At 35.1% G+C, this 21,648-nt stretch overlaps 1 protein-coding gene across 1 annotated transcript; it reads left to right on the top strand.

Annotated features, from left to right (window-relative positions):
- Nucleotides 1-17,052: 17,052 nt before the first annotated feature.
- On the top strand, nt 17,053-20,833 carry LOC131331153 (serpin-ZX-like). The gene is made up of 2 exons (XM_058365016.1): nt 17,053-17,418; nt 19,948-20,833. Exons 1-2 carry the CDS (start codon nt 17,053-17,055, stop codon nt 20,737-20,739), a joined length of 1,158 nt encoding a protein of 385 aa, XP_058220999.1. The 3' UTR covers nt 20,740-20,833.
- Nucleotides 20,834-21,648: the final 815 nt, after the last annotated feature.

The following is a 21,648-nucleotide window of genomic DNA, read 5'->3' as shown; positions in this document are numbered from 1 at the left end:
TAGGCTCGAGAAAGGAACAGAAATGGGCAAAACTGAACAATTCAGTGCCTTAGAGGGAGAAAAGGATTGGAGAGTACATGCACCCAAAATATATACGAATATTTACTTGAAGCAGATTATTTTTTTACTATAGTTTTATTTTGTTTAATATAGTTTTATTTGTTTGTTCGGTTATGATTTTTAGTGGATTGATCAAAATATCTTTCCCAGAAAACCCTCAACGAAGAAAAGAAAATTAAGCACCAAAATGTACAATTGTTGTACATTGTCTTATGCCTTGTTTGGATAGTGATTTGAAAAAAATCTCTCAACTCAAAAAATACTCATTAAAAGGCCGCGGGTGGTGGTACCATGCTCCCTTAATTGGATGTTATGGCTGGATTAATGAAAATTCGTACATTGGTATTGGCTCTCTTTCCCCCTTATTAGCTTTCACATGATTTCACTTTTTTTTATTATTATCTCCGCACCGCATGGATCTTTTTGCCTTCTATTTATATTATCCATGTGTGCTTCTTCATATGGATCATTTGTTTCTGAGGGTGATGGCAAAACTAATGGTATTGATGGGGTGATGAGCGATTGAATTTTTGTGATGGTATTCTATTAGAGCTTGGATTTGATCAGAAATTCGAACGCTTCCACATTGAGTTAAATGGACCTATGTCGAGAACTCGCCTTTTATTTCTATTTGTTATACTATTTCAATGTTATTATAATTGCTCCACGCTTGCACATGGTGTTTGATTCTTGAAAGTTGTTTTCATCATGAGAAAATCAATGTTATTGTGTGGTAGCTTCAAATGACTTATAGCAAATGTGAAATTGGTGAAAAGTAATTTTGGAAAGTTGTAAACTCGTTATAACGTTGCGTCGTGCCTTTAGGTACGGGCAATTCCTAGTATATATATACCAGGTATTTGGGGGCGGATCAGGGATTGGATTTAGGGCGGGGACAGGCTTATCCCTGAATCCGATCCGATCCCCAATTTTTTTTTTTTAAAAAATCTCTGTATCTGCTCCGATCCCCGAAAAAAATTCTCGAATCCTCGATCCGTTCGGGGTGGATAATGTATCGGATGCGAACGGGTTAGTCGAGATGGGCATCCTCTTGACACTTCCTCGAAAATAAAGATAATCACGCCCATAAAGCCACTAAATCAAAGACTGAAAAAATATCAATTATGCCATTGATCAATGATGATACAGTGCAATTATTATTATTTTTTGTATTTATTAGTTTCGCGTTAAATTTCTAGACTATTGGTGCATATTGACTCTCGACAAAAGTAAATAATTATGATCTAAACTCAAAAAATTTCTGTCCTTTTAACTTATTTTAAGTTTTTTCAAAAATCTTTAAGGGTAAATTTCATTTACCTCCCCTGAGATTTCTGACAATTACAGACACCTCCCCTAGATTTTAGAAATTTCATTTACCTCCCTTAGTTGTCGGTTGCAATTCAACCCATCCATTTGTTGGACGTAACAGAAAGGGAATAAATGTGATGAGGTCAGCATAAAACACTTTATTTTTGACAAATTTACCCATGACTCAACCTTTTACCCTACTTTGATCCACGTTTCACTTTCCCCCCACTTTTCCCTTTCCCTCTCATCCCTTTGGCGCCAAAACCTGTTACTTATCGTTTCTTTTTTATGAAGCTTCAAGTTTTTTGTAAATATCTTTTTTTATTTGTATTTAATTATAAATATCCTGATAGGTATACATGTTAATTGAAATTCTTGTCCTAAGTGTTTATTTTTCTTATATGCGAATTTAATATTTAGCTAGAGAATACATCTTATAAATATTGCATGTAATCAATTACTAAACTAGATCAAATGCCTAGCTAATAAATATTGTAAAAATTAGTTTTAATGTTATCTTCCATGCTACAGTCCTTTGTCCTTTAACCTTTACTCATTACACTATAAAACTAAGTCTCATAGTGTGGGAAAAAAAAGGGCTAAGTAAACTTTTCTGTTGTTCCCTTACAACTCTTGGTCAAAGCCCCAACACAATTGCGATTGTGATTTATTGTCTTGTTTGGTAAAAATCATGAGTGAACGCAATCCATCAGTCATTTTGTTAGTTTTGCGTTTATTTTTTTATTTAGTTTTTTTTAATTATAGGTTTGTCTGGACGAGAAGAATCTAAAAAATATAAAATTATGATCAAAACCTTTAAAAAAATTACTAAAGATATAAGTAATTGTTTGTCTTTAGTCAATTTCTTTTACCATTTTAAAGCTCAAATACATGTATGATATATCTTTAACAATAGATTCACTTATTTGGATGATAGAATAAAATTTTAGACACTATAAATATATTTAGAAAAAAGAAAGACAACATAAATATTCCATTAAATATGAGGGGAGATATCTATTATTATTGGAAACCCAATGGGGGGTCAACGAAGGGGTAAAAAAGTAAAGTTTCTTTTCCCGTTAAAGTCTGTTAGCTCATAACTCTGACAGGGAAGATAAGTGCAATTTCAAAAACTTGAGGGGAGATATCTGTAATTGTTAGAAACCTCATGGGAGATAAGTGAAATTTACCCAATCTTTAAATGTGGATCATAATTTTACTCTTTTGATTCTCGTTCGAAACGAATTAATAATCCACAAAAATTAACAAATACGAAAATACATTGAGTAAAGACATAAAAAAAAAAAAAAAAACCAACGGGCTTATAATGCCAAACCATGTGCTAAGTAATTTACGATATACATTTTCAAAAATTCTAACTCAATACCCACACGCACACCCACTTTCATACCCGTACTCACAATAAGGGTGGCCCCCCACACACTGGGTGTGTAGTGTGTGGGCCTCCACCCTTATTATGAGTGTGAGTGTGTAAATGAGTATGTGTTTGAATGTGAATGTAGAATGATTGATACATTTTCGATTAGAATCCCAATTTACGGTATACATTCTCGATTGGTTTTAATTTAACGGGTTCAGATTTGAGTTGAGTTTCACATCCTACGGCGAGGATCACTTGGCACCTAAAAACAGTTGTGATCCTCCCCATGACACACACCCCCTTCTTCCCCCCACTTCCTCACCTTGTAACAAGCACTTCGTCTCTCTCTCTCTCTCTCTCTCTCTCTCTCTCTCTCTCTCCTTCACACATTGGTCAAAAACCTCATACGCTGGATTTCGAAGCACAAACATACCGAAATGCAGTATCCAGAGACGGGGGTGGCATTTAATGAAGGAATTCAGCCCTTTTTCTTTATCTCTCTTGCGTGGTAAGCCTCTCATCCACAGTTGTTAAAAACTTACAATACACGATACGTATTCTACGATTTGTATCGTCTCCTTTAGAGTACGATACGTATCTCATCCTGTATCATTTTTGTATAGAAATCCTACGATATGATTGCATATCCTATGATTTATACGCGTATTCCAATTTGATACGTATCCTACGATTACTTATTGGGAAAAGGTTGGACCTTATTTTTGAAAGTGGAATCACAAATGAATTAATCTAAGCTATTTGATCTAATTATGGCATCTTTCAAACCATTTGATAAAATTCAACCTCAATGTAGGGTTTGTATAGAAGAAAAAACCGTACTACGATTGTGTTTTGTTGCCTGACTTTTCTTGCCATAGCAAAGGAAATATGAAGTCTTAATGTAGTAGACTCCAGTTGGAAGACTTGAAATTTTACTTCTTAAATTTTTTTTTTTAAAGTAAATATAATTTGTTGGTGTTATTAGGTATATCAACTTTTTAATTATATATTTATTATGATTAACGTTGTTATTAGGTGTATCAACTTTTTAATTGTATTTTAATATTAATTATGATTAACGTTGTTGAAGGATAAATTAAATTTAGTATTTTGGCACAAGAAAGTTAAGTCCAAAAAAGTCCAATTGACAAAATCCAAAGATGGAAGATATTATTGAAGAAGATATAAATATCTAGTTTTTAAGAACACTAATATCTATCTCTAGAAACTCTAGAATATCCTTGCGAAATATCTAGAGTTTTTTTTTGTGAGAATTAGTCACATGTGTAATTCTAGAATTACCCTTAAAGCTTATATTTTATGAAAATGTCTTTGTACTAGAGTCTTCTATGGAGTAGTATAAATAGGGATGGGTCTAGCTATTTCTACCAAGTCAAAAAACAAAGTTTGAGTTCCAGTATAATACAAACGGTCTCATTCTCCACTATTGTCTTTAGTATTCTGTTCTTCAAAAATTTTTGTCCAACTAAATAATAGAAACTTAAGTATCCAACTTAAGTATCCCGATACGATGTATACAATTGAAAAAACGATACAAGATATGTATACCGATTTGAAAATATTGCTTTCATTTAGATTTTTATTTGCTCGTTTCTAGAATTTCTGGTACGATAGAACAATTTTGGAATAATTATTCGGAATAGTTTTTTTTTTCAAAAAATGGAGAGAGAGATCACGGGTTGGTCACAACAGCGATGGAGCAAGCAGTCATGGAGAGGCTGTCAGTTGCTCATGACGCGGCGCTTGCGGTCGGAGGAGAATCCCCTGATGAAGATGACGTAGTCGGACTCATTTCGGATTTTTTTGGATCGGATTCGAATTTTCCATTAACTTGCCTCATTGTTTCATCCGTATGATTTTACGAGCTATTGAACCAAGTTTCTTTGCTTCACTGTCCAGACCACTATCTGAATGGGCATATCACTGAAGATACACCTCTGCGGTGTGATGGAGTCAATGGATGGAGGACGTTGTATTCAAATCATAGGTTGAAGGTGCAGATGTTGAGTAAGTTGCTTGACCTGGTGTCTAGTGGATTGCTTTGTTTTTTGTAGTCATAAAATCAACAAAAAATTTGAAACATTTGAAAAACTAGATAAAGGGCTTTATGTAAGGCACGAATGTTATGCTCGTTGATTTGGAGCAAAAGATATTAAACATATTGTGTGAATTGTTTAAATTTTGCTTGCGATGATAAAGTTGCGAACACAGGAAAGTATGCTTGTTGATTTGGAGCAAAAGATATTAGGCATATTGTGTGAATTGTTTAAATTTTGCTTGCAATGATAAAGTTGCAAACACAGGAAAGGGAGTAAAGTAATTATAAAGGCATATTATATGGATTGTTTAAAGTGGAAAATGGTGTGGTTAATTTACACCTCTAGGTTATGTATGTCCAATAAATAGGTCAGTTATGTAAATTGCTATTACATATTTTTGTTTTCTACGATTAAGCAGCCAAATAGAAAGAATTTTCATAAAGAATATGATTTTTCCAAGAAAGAAGCGAGGTTGTGTGGTTGAACATAAATTTGGGATAGATACGTTCCAATTTCTAAAATAAGTACTTACTTAGGAGTAAAAAAGATGATGTGTTATAAGAGAATGATCTGTCTTTTAAAGAGAAAATAAGTACTTATTCTTTAAAAAGAGAAACCGAAATGGGGCCAAAACATATAAGTTTCAGCTAAGTTGCAGAATTGCACACAAAAGATCCAGGACACCAAAAATGGAGACCAAATCACTCAGAGTCCATGACAACCGAAAAAAATCTAAGTGAAGAGAAAACAAAGAAAATACAAATCGGAAATAATAGATCTGTGCAAAGAACACCCAATTCGTCAAAAAATTTGTGGGAACTTAGTGTAACAAAATCACCTATCCTTTTGCCTTCTTTACTGCCTTCCTCTTCGGCTTCTTCGTCGTCGTTATTGTCTTCATCATCATTGCCGTCTTGGCTGCCTTCATCGTCCTCTCCCTCTCTCTCTCTCTAAAATGCCGTTTTCTGTAATTGTTTATTGTGTAAACGTATAAGTAAAAAAGTGGTAGGTGGGAGAAAGCGGTGGAGTAAATCAAGTTGTTAAGTAAATACCAGCATTGCTATAGCGCACAAATGAGTTGTGCACAACATCATTCAGCCAAACCACCACCAAATAGCTCTCTGAATATATACCATTCCAAATCACCACCAAGCCATAGTCGAATAGCATAGTCATGCATGAAATTGCTATATGCTTTGAAAATCATTCTATCAATTTCATCTTCATATGCCATATGCATTAGTTGGGTGTATTTGACAAGTCCAGTGAACAAACGGAGAATCGATCACCATAGCACTACAAAATTAAGACAAATTAAACTATTTTTGACATGGTAGACAAATTAAACTATGAGGCTACAAAATTTAGCAAACTTTTGGACTCTATACATGAAGCAATGACTGTCAAACATATCAAACGTTTGAGCCACTATAAATGCAAATGCAATAATGGATGAACCAGATCCCACAAAAACAATTTCTGAGTTGATAGGGGTTGAGGGAATCAAAATCTAACCGAGGGACATCCCAATGAAATGCCAATATGTTTCGATTGAGGTTGTTGCGTAAATAAAAAAGCACAAAAGTAATCAAAATCATATAAATACAATTTCAACATCTCAAATGAGGAAAACCCACACACAAAACAATAATCCTCAAATGCCTCACATTTTTTCTTTAAACTAAAAAAAGAAAAGAAAAACGGACATAAAAAGACATCGCGCGCAACAATCGGGAAAAGATGCAGTAAATCGACTACAAAGAACTATTAAAAAGCAGAATCGATGGGGAGATTTACCTCTTCAATAGGGTAAAACATCCGTAGCACTTAAAATGCAAATGCAAAAGCACATCAAATAACCAGGTTTCGAGAATGCGTAGTTCATGCAAGAAGAAGTACTGCAAAGATGAAGAAATGTACTGGTTAGATAGATCTAAGAAAGCATGGGGTGGTACTTAGAGCTAAGAAGACTTACTTTTTGAGGTCTGGTAAGACATGCACTGAGAAACAAGGGGTCAAAGCTTGCAGTTTTGTTACATAGAACACTTATCAGTAAGAAGAGAAAACCCCAAAACCATCGTCGAAGAACCCAGCATCGGAAACCCCAGAAAGAACAAAATCACCTGACCTTTTTCCTTCTTGACTGTCGTCCTCTTCGGTTTCTTCGTCGTCGTTATTGTCTTCGTCATCATCGCCGTCTTGGCCACCTTCATCGTCCTCACACACACACACTCTCTCTCTCTCTCTCTCTCTCTCTCTCTCTCTCTCTCTCTCAAATGCCATTTTCTGTAATTGTTTATCGTGTAAAACGTAAAGGTAAAAAAGTGGTGGTGGCAGAAAGCGGTCGAGATCGTGCCACGTGGGTGGAATTGAAATTACAATTATGCCCATACGCGGTAATAGACAAGCCCGACAATTGACGGGCAAATGTGTCCCAAATCGATTTTTGGCAAGCCAAATCCTCTTCTTTTTAAATAGGTAGGAAGGAGAAGGATAGGATAGGAGATAGGATAGGAAAAAACTTGTTGGATCTTATTTACTTGAGCCTTGGAATTGCAATGTCTACATGTTGATTTCTAGTGTTAGAATTATTGAGCATTACTTGAATATTTTTATTGCATGGTAGTTTTTTTTGCTAACTTGGCGGCGATAGAAATTTATCTTAGCATGTACCTTTTCTTGGGCCCTGACTGCTTATGAATGGTGACTTGAGTTCTTTCAATGGTTAGATTAGTGGAGACTTACGCCCATATGAGCTTTAGTGCATTCGTTACAAGTACTATGTTGGTGTAGATATAGCCATGGCCAAGGGGCTATAAATTTATATGTGCTGATAAAAGAAGTGGAAAGTTATTCGTTGAGCTGAATATTGTCGCTTAATTCATTTTTAAGCACTTATCATATTGCTTATCTTAATATGGATAAGAGCACGTTGATAGCTCCCACCCTCACAGTGTTTTCTTTTTCAGATACGTGATGACACGTGGTTCCACTGTAAAGTCTAGACAGGAGTTATGGATAGAGTAGTCTAGAGTTTTGATTCTTTTGGTAATGTACCTATTTTTGAAGCTTGTATATGATGTAAATACCTATAGGCAGTAGTTAAGCTTTTATGGGTGTGGGTCTATCCCATTTAGAAAATAATTAAATGATGGGTTTTCTAGGATGGGGTGTGACAAGTTCTCTTTATGGTATGAAAGTTTTGAATCAATATATGGAAGCTCTAGGTCGGGTGATGGGTTGTAAAGTTGAATCTCTGCCTATCAAATATGTGGGACTGCCATTAGGGGCTAATCCAAAAAGAGTTAAGACATGAAAGCCAATTGACAGATTTGAGAGGGCTTTGAGTGTTTGGAGACGGAGATTCATTTCTACTGGAGGCAGACATTAGCCACTCTAATTATGATTAAAAAAATAAAGGAATGCATAAAGCGATATATTTCGTACCTTTGGTATTTTTCCCTTCTTGCTGAACACTTGCACAACTTGCAATCAATTTTACTATATCAATGTTCCTCTAATAGACGCAATACAAGAACAAAAGTCTAGCAACAAGAATTGAAGCTAATACCTGATCCACTGTAACATCATCGGGTAGTCCAGTTACAGAAACAAGTGAATTCGGATGTAGCTTCACATAATCATCATTATCCTGGGAAGGCCCTACAATATATAATTCACATTCAAACACCCGGACCATTGATTACCGAGATGAACGGTCTGGATGAAAACCCTCACACAATTATTTTCTTTGCTATGTGAGGATTTGCTATAGACTTAACCACACATCACGAACCGCACTAAAGCTCACATGGGCATAATGATGATTATGTGGAGCTACATTCGAATTCGCTTGTTTCTGTTACTGGACTACCCGATGATGTTACTGAGGATCAGGTATTAGCTTCAATTCTTGTTGCTAGACTTTTGTTCTTATATTGCGCCAATTAGGAAAACACTGATATAGCGAAATTTGATTGCATGTTGTGCAAGTATTTAGCAAGAAGGGAAAAATAAAAAATACCAAAGGTACGAAATATATCGCTTTATGTATTCCATTATTATTTTTAATCATAATTAGAGTGGCTAATGTCTGCCTCCAGTAGAAATGTATCTCCTCCTCCAAACACTCAAAGCCAACTCAAATATGTCAATTACAGGCTCCCATGTCTTAACTCTCTTCGGATTAGCCCCTAATGGCAGTCCCACATATTTGATAGGTAGAGATTCAACTTTGCAACCCATCACATGACCTAGAGCTTCCACATATTGATTCAAAACTTTCACACCACAGAGAGAACTTGTAACATCCCATCCTGGAAAACCCCACATTTAATTATTTTTCAAATGGGATGAACCCACACCCATGAAAACTTAACTTGCATATATACAAAAAAGTCAGTCATACAAGATGTGCCCACATGTATTTACATCATATACAAGCTTTCAAAATAGTCACATAACCAAAAGAATCAAAAACTCTAGACTACTCTATTCACAACTCCTGTCTAGACTCTACAGTGGACCCACGTGCCGTCACGTATCTGAAAAGAAAACACTGTGGGGGTAGGAGCTATCAACGTGCTCTTATCCATATTAAGAGAAGCAATATGATAAGTGCTTAAAAATGAATTAAGTGACAATATTCAGCTCAACGAATAACTTTGCACTTCTTTTATCAACACATATAAATTTATAGCCCCTTACCATGGCTATATCAACACCAACGTAGTATTTGTAACGCCACTAAGGCGATATTCATAATCACGCCACTAAGGCAATATCACTTGTGCCACTAAGGCTATATATCAATTAACCTCAAGTCAAGCATGATTATCATCATTTACCAATTTCCATAGTCTATACACATTATCATTATCTTCTGAAAGAACAAATAAGAACACCCACCTCGAGGCCCAGCAAAAATGTACCAATACACACTCACTCCCTACGTGGAGTAGCGGTACTCGTCGCCACCTCCGAACCTGATGTATAACACATAAATCAACACATGTGAGTACGTATTATTATTAAGATACTCATAAAAGTGAAAGGAGTGAAAGGATTGCAACCATTACTCTAGCATCATATTCCTTCCAACTGACCCCAAGATAACATTTAGCAAATTGAAGAACATAAGAGCAAGTCTATTGCATGACCAAAAAGTCAACCGATTGAACAAATAACAATAAAGTGTTAACATACTTTTGTAGACTCAACTGCACGTGATAAAATTCTCATTTGGCAGCCATGAGAGAACCACGTTCTCTGATTCACGCACCAAACCCAAATTCCCTTCTTCTTTGAACGACTCCTTGGTCCAAATTCCACAAATCATCACAGGAATCCAATAGCTCATCACCTAATTTAGACAAATTCAACATCTAACTCTTATTTTCAGCAACTATAAACCCAGCTCAGCACTTGGGCGATTATTTTTAGCATCTTGACTCACATCCTAGCATATTACAAAGAAATTCAGCACTTAACATTCATTTACAGCAGTTACAGTGATAATTTATAGCATTTAGCACACAATTCCTGCACCTAACCACCTGTTTTTGAGTTCCTTAAAAGAATACATGTTTTCCTTTATTCAAGTCCTACACAAACCCTAGAGTTAATTAGAGAAAGAGAACGTAAACAAATCACAAAACCCCCAAAATAAGAAGAAGACAGTTAAGAGTACAAACCTAATTCATTTTCTTTCTTTTCCTTTCTGTTTCTAGTTTCCTTTGTTTGTTCTTTTTTTTTTTTTGTTTTGTTTGGTGCTCAGTGTTCTCTCTCCTCACCTCACCCATATATATCAACAAGCACACTAAGGCCTCATTTCAAAACGGGTTTAAGAACTTATTTTTTATCTAATAATAAGGCATGTTCCACAAAAAGGTGAATACGTACTTATTTTTTAAGAAGATAATTTCAAATTCAAAAATTATGTGCTTACGCAAATAATTTTTCTATCAATATAGATCTTGTTGAGATCTTTAATAGGGTGCAAAAAAATTAAAAAAATATTTTTCATTTACATTATTTTTGAGTTTGAAAATGTGAAATAAGCTGTTTATTTGAGTTTTTTTAGAACAACCCTTCTTATTTTTCTTTGAAAAGTTTCAAAATAATTATTTATTTTTTAAGAACGTTTCTAGAAGAGGCTTAACCCTTCCAATATCTTTCCAAGTGCACACACAACACAACAAAGTCTTTTTTTTCTTACAACTACACCCTTTTAGTTTAAGGAAATCACTTTGTAAACCCACACAAATAAAATCAGAGTAACTCTTCTTTATGTTCTACTTCTTTTTTTAAAGAGCTAGGTCTCACAGAACTCTTGGAGAAGTTAATTTTAATCTTTGCTGAAATTTTAGGACCCTACAACCTTAGAGCCTCGCGTAGAGATTTGTGATTTGAAAGAAGCCGGAGGAAAGAAGAAGGGTATGGCCATGTGGTTTATTGAGGTATTGTTTCAAAGATTAATAAAATTTATTTTGCTGTTCAAAATAAAAAATTATTCATGTTAGTTTTTTTGTGTGTATTAGGCAGCCGAGGCTAAGTATGCGGCTGTCAAAACTCTTAACGATGCATCTTTTTGGAGTGGAAATATAATCTCACTATAGGTAAAATTTGGTGACATTTGTGATAATTACATATGTTTATCGGCTTCAGATCTCCTGTTAGAATTCTCTGTTTCAGATCTCTGTGATTGTTTTCTTTCTTCTTGACTGAAATGAGATTGTTTGATTAAACTCAACTCTTGACTATTACTATCTGTTATGACCAGGGAAGAAGGGAATTGGGGATCCTGCTTGGCAGGGGTGATTGTTTTCTGGATATAACACTATCACTCTTCTTGTGTCTGCAAGTTGAAGAAATGCTTTAGCCTTCAAAGAGATTCTCCAACATAGGTCGGTAGATCCCAAGACAATACTCATCCTTGCAAATGGACTGTATTTTAAAGGACTTTGGGACTCTGACTATAAATTTGATGCAAGGAGGACTGAGAAAAGAAAATTCTATCTTCTCGATGGGAGCATTGTTTCAGTTCCATTCATGACTAGCAGTAAAGATTCTAAAGACTATTATTACGGATCATTTGATGGTTTTAAGGTCCTTAAAATTCCATATCAGAGTTGCCAACCCAATAATTTCTCCATGTAATTTTTTCTCCCCGATGAGAGAGATGGGTTGCAAAATCTTGTTGGGAAGTTCAATTCAGATTCTGGATTTCTAAGTCAAGAGTACTTTGAGTTAACAGAAGTGACGCTTGACGAATTTTGGATCCCAAAATTCAAATTCTCATTTGATTTTAATGTTATAGAGATCATGGATGACATGGGATACCATTTTCTAAATTTTGAATCCGAGAGACTTGTCCGAGATGGTGCATAATACTGAGAAAGTCGAAGCCTTAAAGATAAAGATGTTTCAGAAAGCTTATATTGAGGTAGATGAGAAGGGGACACAGATTGCAGCTATTACTCATCTCCACTTTGTTAACTATTGTGCAACGTATCGGCCAAAAAATAAGAGATACAATTTCGTTGCTGATCATCCTTTCGTATTCATGATTAGAGAACAAGAATCGGGTTTAATTATTTTCTCTGGTGTAGTACTCAATCCAATCAGAGAGGATTAACTTGGTACTTGTTTCTGGTAACGGAATATTATGGTTTGTCATCTTAACTTAGATTATTTTTGTGTTGAGGAACAATTGGAATTTTTTTGTTTTAAGTTCATACTGCACTCCAGTGGCACCACTAGCAAAAATCGACTTGAAAATTATCAGCTCTGATAATAGGCTACGTAAAAATCGGAGCTTTAATGTTTCTTTTTACATGACGCTTAAAATTGAAGATTTTTTTAAATATTCTGAGTACATTTATCATGAGAAAATATTTGTATTTTCGATTTTATTTCAAGCTCAAGGGCAATACATGCATCCTCTTGGTTATATATGTTTCCTCCATTATACATAATTTTAACGAGTTCCCGAGGTTTTGGTCTCTAGGATTGCAAAGGTTTGCTGATCTTTGATCATCACCTTCCATTATCTGTATTGGTCACTGAAAACTGAAACCATATGTTTGTAGTTTCATTTAGTGTTAATCGTTACAGTTTAACAAACTATGTATAGGTTGTTGTTTTACTTAAATTTGCTGTAAGCTTTGGTTGCTTAGTTGTGTAAAACAGATCATAAATCACAAGTGGTTGCATTCACATTTGAAAGATCCTTGTGGTTTGACGATAGACGTTTGAGGAGCTATAGTGTCATCCGCCTGGAAAGGTTATTTTGATATATCCCTGTGAGTGTCATCCGCCTGGAAAGGTTATTTTGGTATATCCCTGTGATCGAGGACAACTAAGTTCTTCGGAGTTTCTTCTTTGAGTAGACGACTGCATTCATTATGAAACCTGCTGCATTTCTCGAATTTTCTTTGCCTCTTTTCGATTTTGAGTCTCCCACTTCAGCCTTTGCCTTTCTTCCTCTTACTTTGACAGTAGCTGCCTCAACCTTAGCCGCTCAAATTTTCGATATTCCCTTTTATTTCTCCTTAATTGAACGTGTGGCATCTAGCAATAACTGTGTTCATGAGCAACGGTGTTTCAATTAACACGTTGCTAAGACAAGAAGATTGAAAAACCAGGAGGTAGCATACTTGCATTTAAAAAGTTCTTCACTTACGCGTGCAATGATTTCCTAATTAATATGCACAAAGAACTCGAGGGAATTTGGCCGATGTAGAGCAGAGTTGCATGCCCGGGTAGAGGAGTACTGCATGTGTTGAGGGCATTGTTGAACTGTGGATTTGATTTCATTTGGGCAAAAGGAGAGCAATGTTTGGGCCTTAACTGGAAAGATTTTCGCCTATGCAGTTTTTACCCTCCTGTTGGCGGAAGCCAAACCAATAGAGGCGTTCCCCTGTCTCTTTGGCAATTGGTTAAAGTGCTTGCAGTATTGCTGCAGAAGGAATCCTCCAAAAACCACACAATCATCCTTGGGTTTAGCCATTTACGGGCCGTTCCGCTAAGGGAAATGTACTTATTTTTGAATTAAAGGTGATCTGTTGTGAGAAAATGACCTGCCTCGTAAAACAGAAAATAAGTACTTAAAAAATAAAAACTTTAGTAGAACGGTAAGTTTGATGGAGTACCTAAAAGCTATGCTCTCTAGTCTTGAAAAATGTTCGATTTTTTATTTATTCTTAGCTTGTGGACTGTGCGTCATTATGGAGTAATTGCAGGTCCAACTATAGTTCCGCTCTTGGTGAAGAGATCCCAACTTAGTAATAACTACTGAAATTTTTGTCAATGGGCAAGAGGGTAAATTCACTTTACCAACTTACTTAGACAATTGCTGACTAGGGAGACGATTAGTGGACCCTTTATATATACACACATCCAAACTCCCGATGTGGGAGCCAGCTCAGGCTACAGTTCTGCAGCATCGACGTTTCTCAAATCTAATTATGACGGATTATTAAAATTAAAAAGAAATTTTTAGTAGCAAATCCAAGTAGTTAAAATAAAATTTAAATATTTAACGAAATTTTTATTTATCAAAAATCAGGGTCGTTACACTTTTTTTTTCCTTCCACTATTTAACTCTCACCAAGCAACTCCTACCCGCTTTTCCACTCTTTGAACTCTCACCAAAATCTCCCACTTTTCCACTCTTTGAACACTCACGAAAATCTGATTGCCCACCACCAGGAAAAATACTACCAATCTCACCTCTCACTGCAAGTGTAATGTTTACCAAATTTGATTTCTCACCAATTTTGTGCCAGTAGTGTTATGGGTTTTCAAGGGGTAACAATTTCGAATTTGGTGAGTTTAGCAATGAATACTCGGCAATCATCTCTGATTCAGGCCATCGAGATAGAGACGATGATTGTAGCCATGAAGAAAATTAATGTGCAATTTTTTGATGGGTTTATAATGTTCCTTTCTGATTTTTGCAAAACCTTCAGTTGAAGACATCTCTATTTAAACAGAGATCGGTGTTGAACCTCCTTTGCTATTTGGCCTCTCTCACTATTGTGTGTTTGATTTAAACACAAGTGTTTAAATGGAGATGATTTTGGAGAAATAATGAACGCATGTTGTACAATTGGCAAAGAGTTTAAAGGTTAAAATCACTTGAGTAAATGTGCACGTATCAATTTTTTTTTTGCCCATTCAATTAGACTGTTTTTCCATTCTTAATTGATTAGTACTATTGTCGTTTCCTTCTTCGTAAATTAGGTAGTTTCATTTGAAAATGATAAGTAAATTAGGTAGTTTCATTTGAAAGTGACCAAGTAATGTAAGTGGGTATAGATATACAATTTTAAAATAGCATTGTTCCAGTTCTATGCACGAAAATGGAAAAAACTCACACTCCCCTTTTATCCAAACTAGCGTTGTTCCCATTCGATGCACGAGACAAAATATTTGTGTGGCTCCGCTACAAATTATCGAGCTCACACAAAATTTGTTATTCATTAATGACACCAGAGCTGTTACCATTTTGCTTATTGCTCCCATTTTTACTTTTAACACATTGGATGGCCCACATTGTGGATCTGCTTTAGCCATTGTCCTCAAAGACAAATCATCGTGGTTTGGCTGCTGCTTTTGTTCCTGCTTCGTATCGTGAACCTTTTTCTTTTTCATGCATGATTGCTTATCAGTAATTATGTTTAATGTTCACATGCTACCATTATATTTTTTCATAAACTAGCGTTCAACCCGGTCTATGTACGGGTAAAACCCGTTCTATGCACGGACAAAACTAACATGCTCAGGCGAGATTAACATACATGATGTGTTAATTGTGGACATTCTCCATACGATTAACCCGTTCTAGTGTTGTGCCTATTTTTCCCCCATGTATGTTAATTCATGCATTGAATGAGCACAACGCTAGAACGGGTTAATCATATGGAGAATGTCCACGATTAACACATCATGTATGTAAATCTCGCCTGAGCATGTTAGTTTTTCCCGTGCATAGAACGGGGTTGAACGCTAGTACACGCAGATATATATGTGTGTGTACATAGTTGTAGTCTGAGAGAGAGAGAGATAGAGAGAGAGAGAGAGATCGAGTTGCAGAGATTCGACACTGTGAGGGTGAAGAGCGGCGGGAATGGGGGTAGTTTAAACAATTTCGTTCACGGACGGCCCAATAAGTCTAGCCCACTTGATATCACGCCCAATGAAAATTGCTACGTTAGTCGCCTCCTCTCACTCTTTTTGTTAATCAAAAAAAAAAAAAAAAACAGAATGATCCAGTGCCTTAGAGGGAGTAAAGGAACGGAGAGTAGATGCACCCAAAATAGGAATATTTTTCTCTATCTTGATTCATTAGATTTCCTAGTTTCGGTTTCTGCTTTGATTACTTGAAGCAGTCTAGCTAGTTTAGTTTTTCATTATTTCTTAGCTTTTCATTATTTCTTAATTAGCCTTTTGAATTGTTATTATGAGTGGCGAAAATAAGGGGGTCCGATTAATCTCTATGGTTTAGTACGACAAATAATTAAGGATCCGGATCATCTGTGAGGATTTTTTCATAAGAATTATGTGAGATATTACAGTATTGATTTATTTTTTAAAAACTGTTAGCGTTATTCCATTATCTAATAATGTCTAACTGGCAAAGTATTACATTTACTGATTTAAATATGTCATGAGAATTGTAACAGCGGGATGAACTCAGGGATATGGGTGTTGTTCCCATCCGGTCGGCCCGTCCATTTCAGCAATAAATGGCTCAGATTTCATTTCAGTCGAACAGATCTCAGCCTTCCGTCCGTGCACCGCCGAGATGAAATATGAGCCGTCCATTGCCGAAATCGGACAACCTGAATGGGGATAACACCCAGAGTCCCTGGGTTCGAGTGAGACACTTCACCAATTATGTGATAGTTCAAAACAATTATACTATAAACGCAACAGAGTATTGAGGTTTCCTAAGTTAAGTTGATTTCGTTTTCCTTATTTTGATGATTATTATTTTGGAATCCTAAATATCTAGGAGATCTTCACTACTATCTAGGGAGGAAAAAAGAAGAAGACAAGGAACCGTGACTTGTCAAGAAATTAAGCCCAAAAATATATATATATATATATATATATATATATATATATATATATCAAAACAAATACATATATAATAGCACGAACCCTAAGAAGCAAGAGACCAACACAAACACAAATATAATAGCACAAACCCTAAGAAGCAAGAGACCAACAATGGAGTTCTGCACACAGATTGGTAATCAGCTGATGCTACAGAAGATTCATCAAAAAGGGTTTAGCAAGAACATAGTCTCCTCTCCACTATCGATATATGTTGTTCTAAATATGGTGGTTGCTGGATCAACGGGCTCTACTTTGAAGCATATGTTGGGCTTTCTTAGGTCCAAAAACATTGATGAAATCCATTCAAAATCGAGGAAGATGATGGCAATGGCAGCAAATGGTGGCGATGGTCCAATTTTGAATATGGTCAACGGGGCTTGGGTGGATCAACGTTTTCCTCTGTTACCTAAGTACAAAGAGGAGGTTCTGAAAGGTATTTTCAAGTGTGAAGCAAACAATGTTGATTTTAGAACTAAGGTAAAGCGTCTTTTTTTCCCAAATTTCATATGCATTTGTTCATAGTAGTTTGTCACTTAGTTTAATTAGAATTCACAAAATCAAACACTTTAGAAATTAAGAATCTTACTGTGAAATTCCCACTAAGAACAAGCCTGTAAAAAATCTCCAAAAAAGAGAGAAAACGTTTCGAAAATTGGACAATAGTCAATGTTTTTCCAAAATTATTTTGGAACATTGTTTTAATCCGTCGTCCATATGGAGATGTTCGATGGTTTGCCTCGAAATCAATTCTTTTTGAAGACTTCTTCAAGAATATAGTTTCGAAAATCAAAGCCAACATATATACATATATTTCATGTTTATGAAAATAGTGATGAAGGATCGATCTGAAGCATTAATTTTGATATTTAATCCAAACAAGTTTCCAAATCACCAGCCAAACAATTAATCGAATTTTTTTTTTCTGGAAAATAGGATGCAGAGCCAAAATTTTGATCCGGAAGGGGGAGCTAACTATTAGATACAATTTCATCCGAAAAAACACACTCTTTATGGTTATACATATATTTTTGTATGTTCTAGCGTACATTATTATAATTATCTTTTAATCGGCAAGAACACTATAAAGTAAAAAAGTTCCATCCAACTCTATGTTGGATGTTTGTTTTGTTCTTCTTTTGTTTAATCTCGTAAGAATTGTGTGTTTTCGATGTTTCCCTCGTTGTATCCCTTTTGAGTTTTATAAAAAGCTTCGTTTGCCGAGAAAAAGAAAAGAACAGAGAACACTATAAAGTACATATTTTACCCAATAAATACCTGTTTTAAGAATGTAAGTTATTACTTTTTATGTAGGGGTGGCAAATTGAACCCAAACCTATTAATCAATCCAAATTCATCTACTAGAAAATAGACTCAACCCAGCCCGTTTATTAGTTGGGTTAGAATGGGTCTAACCCATCTATTAATTGGGTCTTAGTTGGGTCTTAATTGGATCAACTTAAATGACCCAATAAGTCATGAACATAACCCAACAAAGAAAACCTTCATGAAAAGATCTCCTCTCTCTCTAGACCTCTCTCGCCAACTCCAAGTAATTATCTGGCAAATTCACGACGTCGTAGCAGTTGCTCATGAACTGGTGGTCAAGAACATCGGACGCCAATTTGTTTTTTTTTTTTTTTTGCTCGGCAAACGAAACTTTTTATAATAACTCGAAAGGGTACATCGAGGGGAAACAAGACAAAAGAAGAAAGTGAGTAGCCATCCAACAGAAAGTTGGACAGCCACTACATCGGACGCCAATTTTCTTCTCTCAAATGAGCCTGTTGAGCTAGTAGTGTAACTTCTCCAATTTAATTCCTTGCATTTTATATATACGCACAGTTTTTTGGGTAATTAAAAAATATTTTGGTAAGTGTTATACATACAGTTGTATATATAAATGCACGCATATGTGTTTGTAGGTTGTTCGGTTAAATAAGTTATTTGGCTTATTTTTTTGTCCTTATTCAATTTTTTTTTCGCATTTGTTAGTTTTTGTCAAATTTTTTGGAGATTATTACTTATTCATGACAAGAGGAATCTAAAAAGTAAAACATTATGATCGAAATTCAATTTTTTTTGAATAAAGACGAAAAAATTGGCTTATTAGCCTATTTTTGTCTTTATTCAAAAAATTTAGGTTTCGATCGTAATTTTTTACTTTTTAGATTCTTCTCGTCATGATAAAACAATAATCCTCAAAAAATTGACGAAAAACTAACAAATGCGAAAAAATTTGAATAAGGACAAAAAAAATAAGCCATTCGGATTATTTAGCTGAACAACCCGGGTGGGTTTGGATTAAAAAAACGGGAGTGACATTTTTTTCGTTTTTACTCAAAAAAAATTGCATTTTTTAGTTTTGCGTCAAAATTTTGTGACTTATTGGTTTGTCTCAACGAAAGGAACCGAAAAAGTATAAAATTGGGTTAATGGTTGGGTCGGGTTTTAAATAAATGGATTGGGTATGGGTAATTGGGCTCACAACTAATAGGTTCTAAATGGGTCGATGACCCATTAAAGACCCAATACCCAATTTGACCCAAATCCGCCCATTTACCAACCCTACTTTTTAGATACGAACTCCAAGATCCACTATTCTTCTACTTGTGAGGGCGATCACTCAAACTTGAAGAAAATTACATGATTTTAGTATTCATCTATCTATCTATACTATATTCTACGCAAATGTAATTTTCAAAATTAAAACCAAACTCTCTCTTTAATTCTCTCTCTTATGTGACATTCTCTTAATAAAATTTATTTCTTGCAAAACATTCTCTCTTGAATAACCATCCCTTAGCATTAATCCAGCAACGGCTTCACTTAACAAATAAGACCGGTAGCCAGCCATTGATAAATTATAAATCAATGAGCGGTAAAAATAATTTAACCAGACTATACTGGTAGCTATAAATAACATTATGTATAATAGGATTTTTTTTGTTTACCTCCGCGCATAGCACGGGTACGACGCTTGTTTTGAATAATGGAATGTCAATGCAGGCTGATGAAGTGGTGGATGAGATTAACTCATGGGCTAATACTGCATCAAGAGGTCTTATCCCAACAATCATCGAGTCTGTATCTCCTGAGACAGTTCTCACCCTTGCAAATGGAATTTACTTTAAAGGAATTTGGAACTCAGACTATGAATTTGATTCAAGCTGGACTACAGAAAGAAAATTCTATCTTCTTGATGGGACCAGTGTTTTAGTTCCGTTCATGACTAGCAGTAACGAGTATCATTACGGATCGTGTGATGGTTTCAAGGTTCTTAAAATTCCATATCAAAGTGGGGAACCCAACAGATTTGCTATGTACTTTTTTCTTCCAGATGAGCGAGATGGGTTGAGAAATCTTCTAGCGAAGTTTGATTCCGATTACGGGTTTCTAAATAAGGAGAACTTCAAGTTAAGGAAACAGAACCTTGACGAATTTTGGATTCCGAAATTTAAATTCTCATTCGGTTTTGATGTTTCTGAGGTCATGGATAACATGGGGCAATCGTCGTCTTTTATTACGAATCCAAGAGACTTATCAGAGATGATGCATAATTCTGAGCATGTCCCGGGCATTAACACAAATATAATTCAAAAAGCTTATATTGAGGTAGATGAGAAGGGTACGGAGGCTGCAGCCATTACTTGTATGGATATTGTAGGATGTGCAATGCCTCAGCCGAAAAAGAGTTACTGTTTTGTTGTTGATCATCCTTTCCTCTTCATGATCAAGGAAGAGATGTCGGGGTTAGTTCTTTTCACTGGAGCAGTACTCAATCCAATCCAAAAGGATTGACCAGTACTTGTTCTAATTTTCTTAGAGCATGAATGGTTATTGTTAGTCTAGTTAATTTAGATTATCTTTGTGTTTAATTTGAATAACTGGAGTTTTGACGTGTTAAAATTTGCACTTCTTAGTTGAAGTTCTCTTTATCAGAAATAATTTTTGTAGGATTATTCTAACATCTGTCCAAAAGATGTAGGATAATAGATAACATGTGCATTGATATTAGAGAAATGTGTTTTGATATTTGTGAAAATATTTTAATATCCGTGTTCAATGCATAGATATCCGAACTTATTTGGAATTATCGGCATAGTAAAATTAATTTTATAGTTAATTAATGGTCGAAATATGTAACTTATTGAATTTGTTTAAAGGAGAGGAATCGAAAAAGTTACGGAATTTTCAAAAAGTTCATATAAAATAAAGTAATTCAAACAGTATGTCTAATTTCTACAACAGCTAGTAGTTTTTATCTTATCGAACTTGCTTTTAAAGATTTTGAGCATAATTCTTGTCTTTAAGATTTCTCGGAAAAATAAATCTTAAGTTCAGAATTATTTGAGTAGAATTAAAAAAAGTTCAAAAACTTAAAAAAAGTTAGAATAAAAAATTGGAAAATGATATTGGCACTCCAAAAATTGATGTTGGCACTCCAAAATCAGTATAACACCAAAGCCACTATCCTTTGTTTTTTGGAGTGCCTGCATCAATTTAACCCAAGTAACAAAATTGCCTAGAGTTATAATTCCATAATTAATCTCGTAATGGTATTGAATATTCTTAAATTTAGGTTACATAAGTTGAGTTGATTTCGTTTTCCTTATTTTGATCTTGAAGTCCTGGTTTTTTGGACCGAATCCTAATTTATAGGATTTGTACTACTATAGATAGTGACCAAAAAGGTCGGCCATTATCTAT

Source organism: Rhododendron vialii, chromosome 6a (assembly GCF_030253575.1).
Source record: "Rhododendron vialii isolate Sample 1 chromosome 6a, ASM3025357v1".
NCBI classification, from domain to species: domain Eukaryota; kingdom Viridiplantae; phylum Streptophyta; class Magnoliopsida; order Ericales; family Ericaceae; genus Rhododendron; species Rhododendron vialii.
The sequence above is the reverse complement of the archived record's forward strand: the minus strand, read 5'-3'. Positions and strand labels throughout refer to the sequence as shown.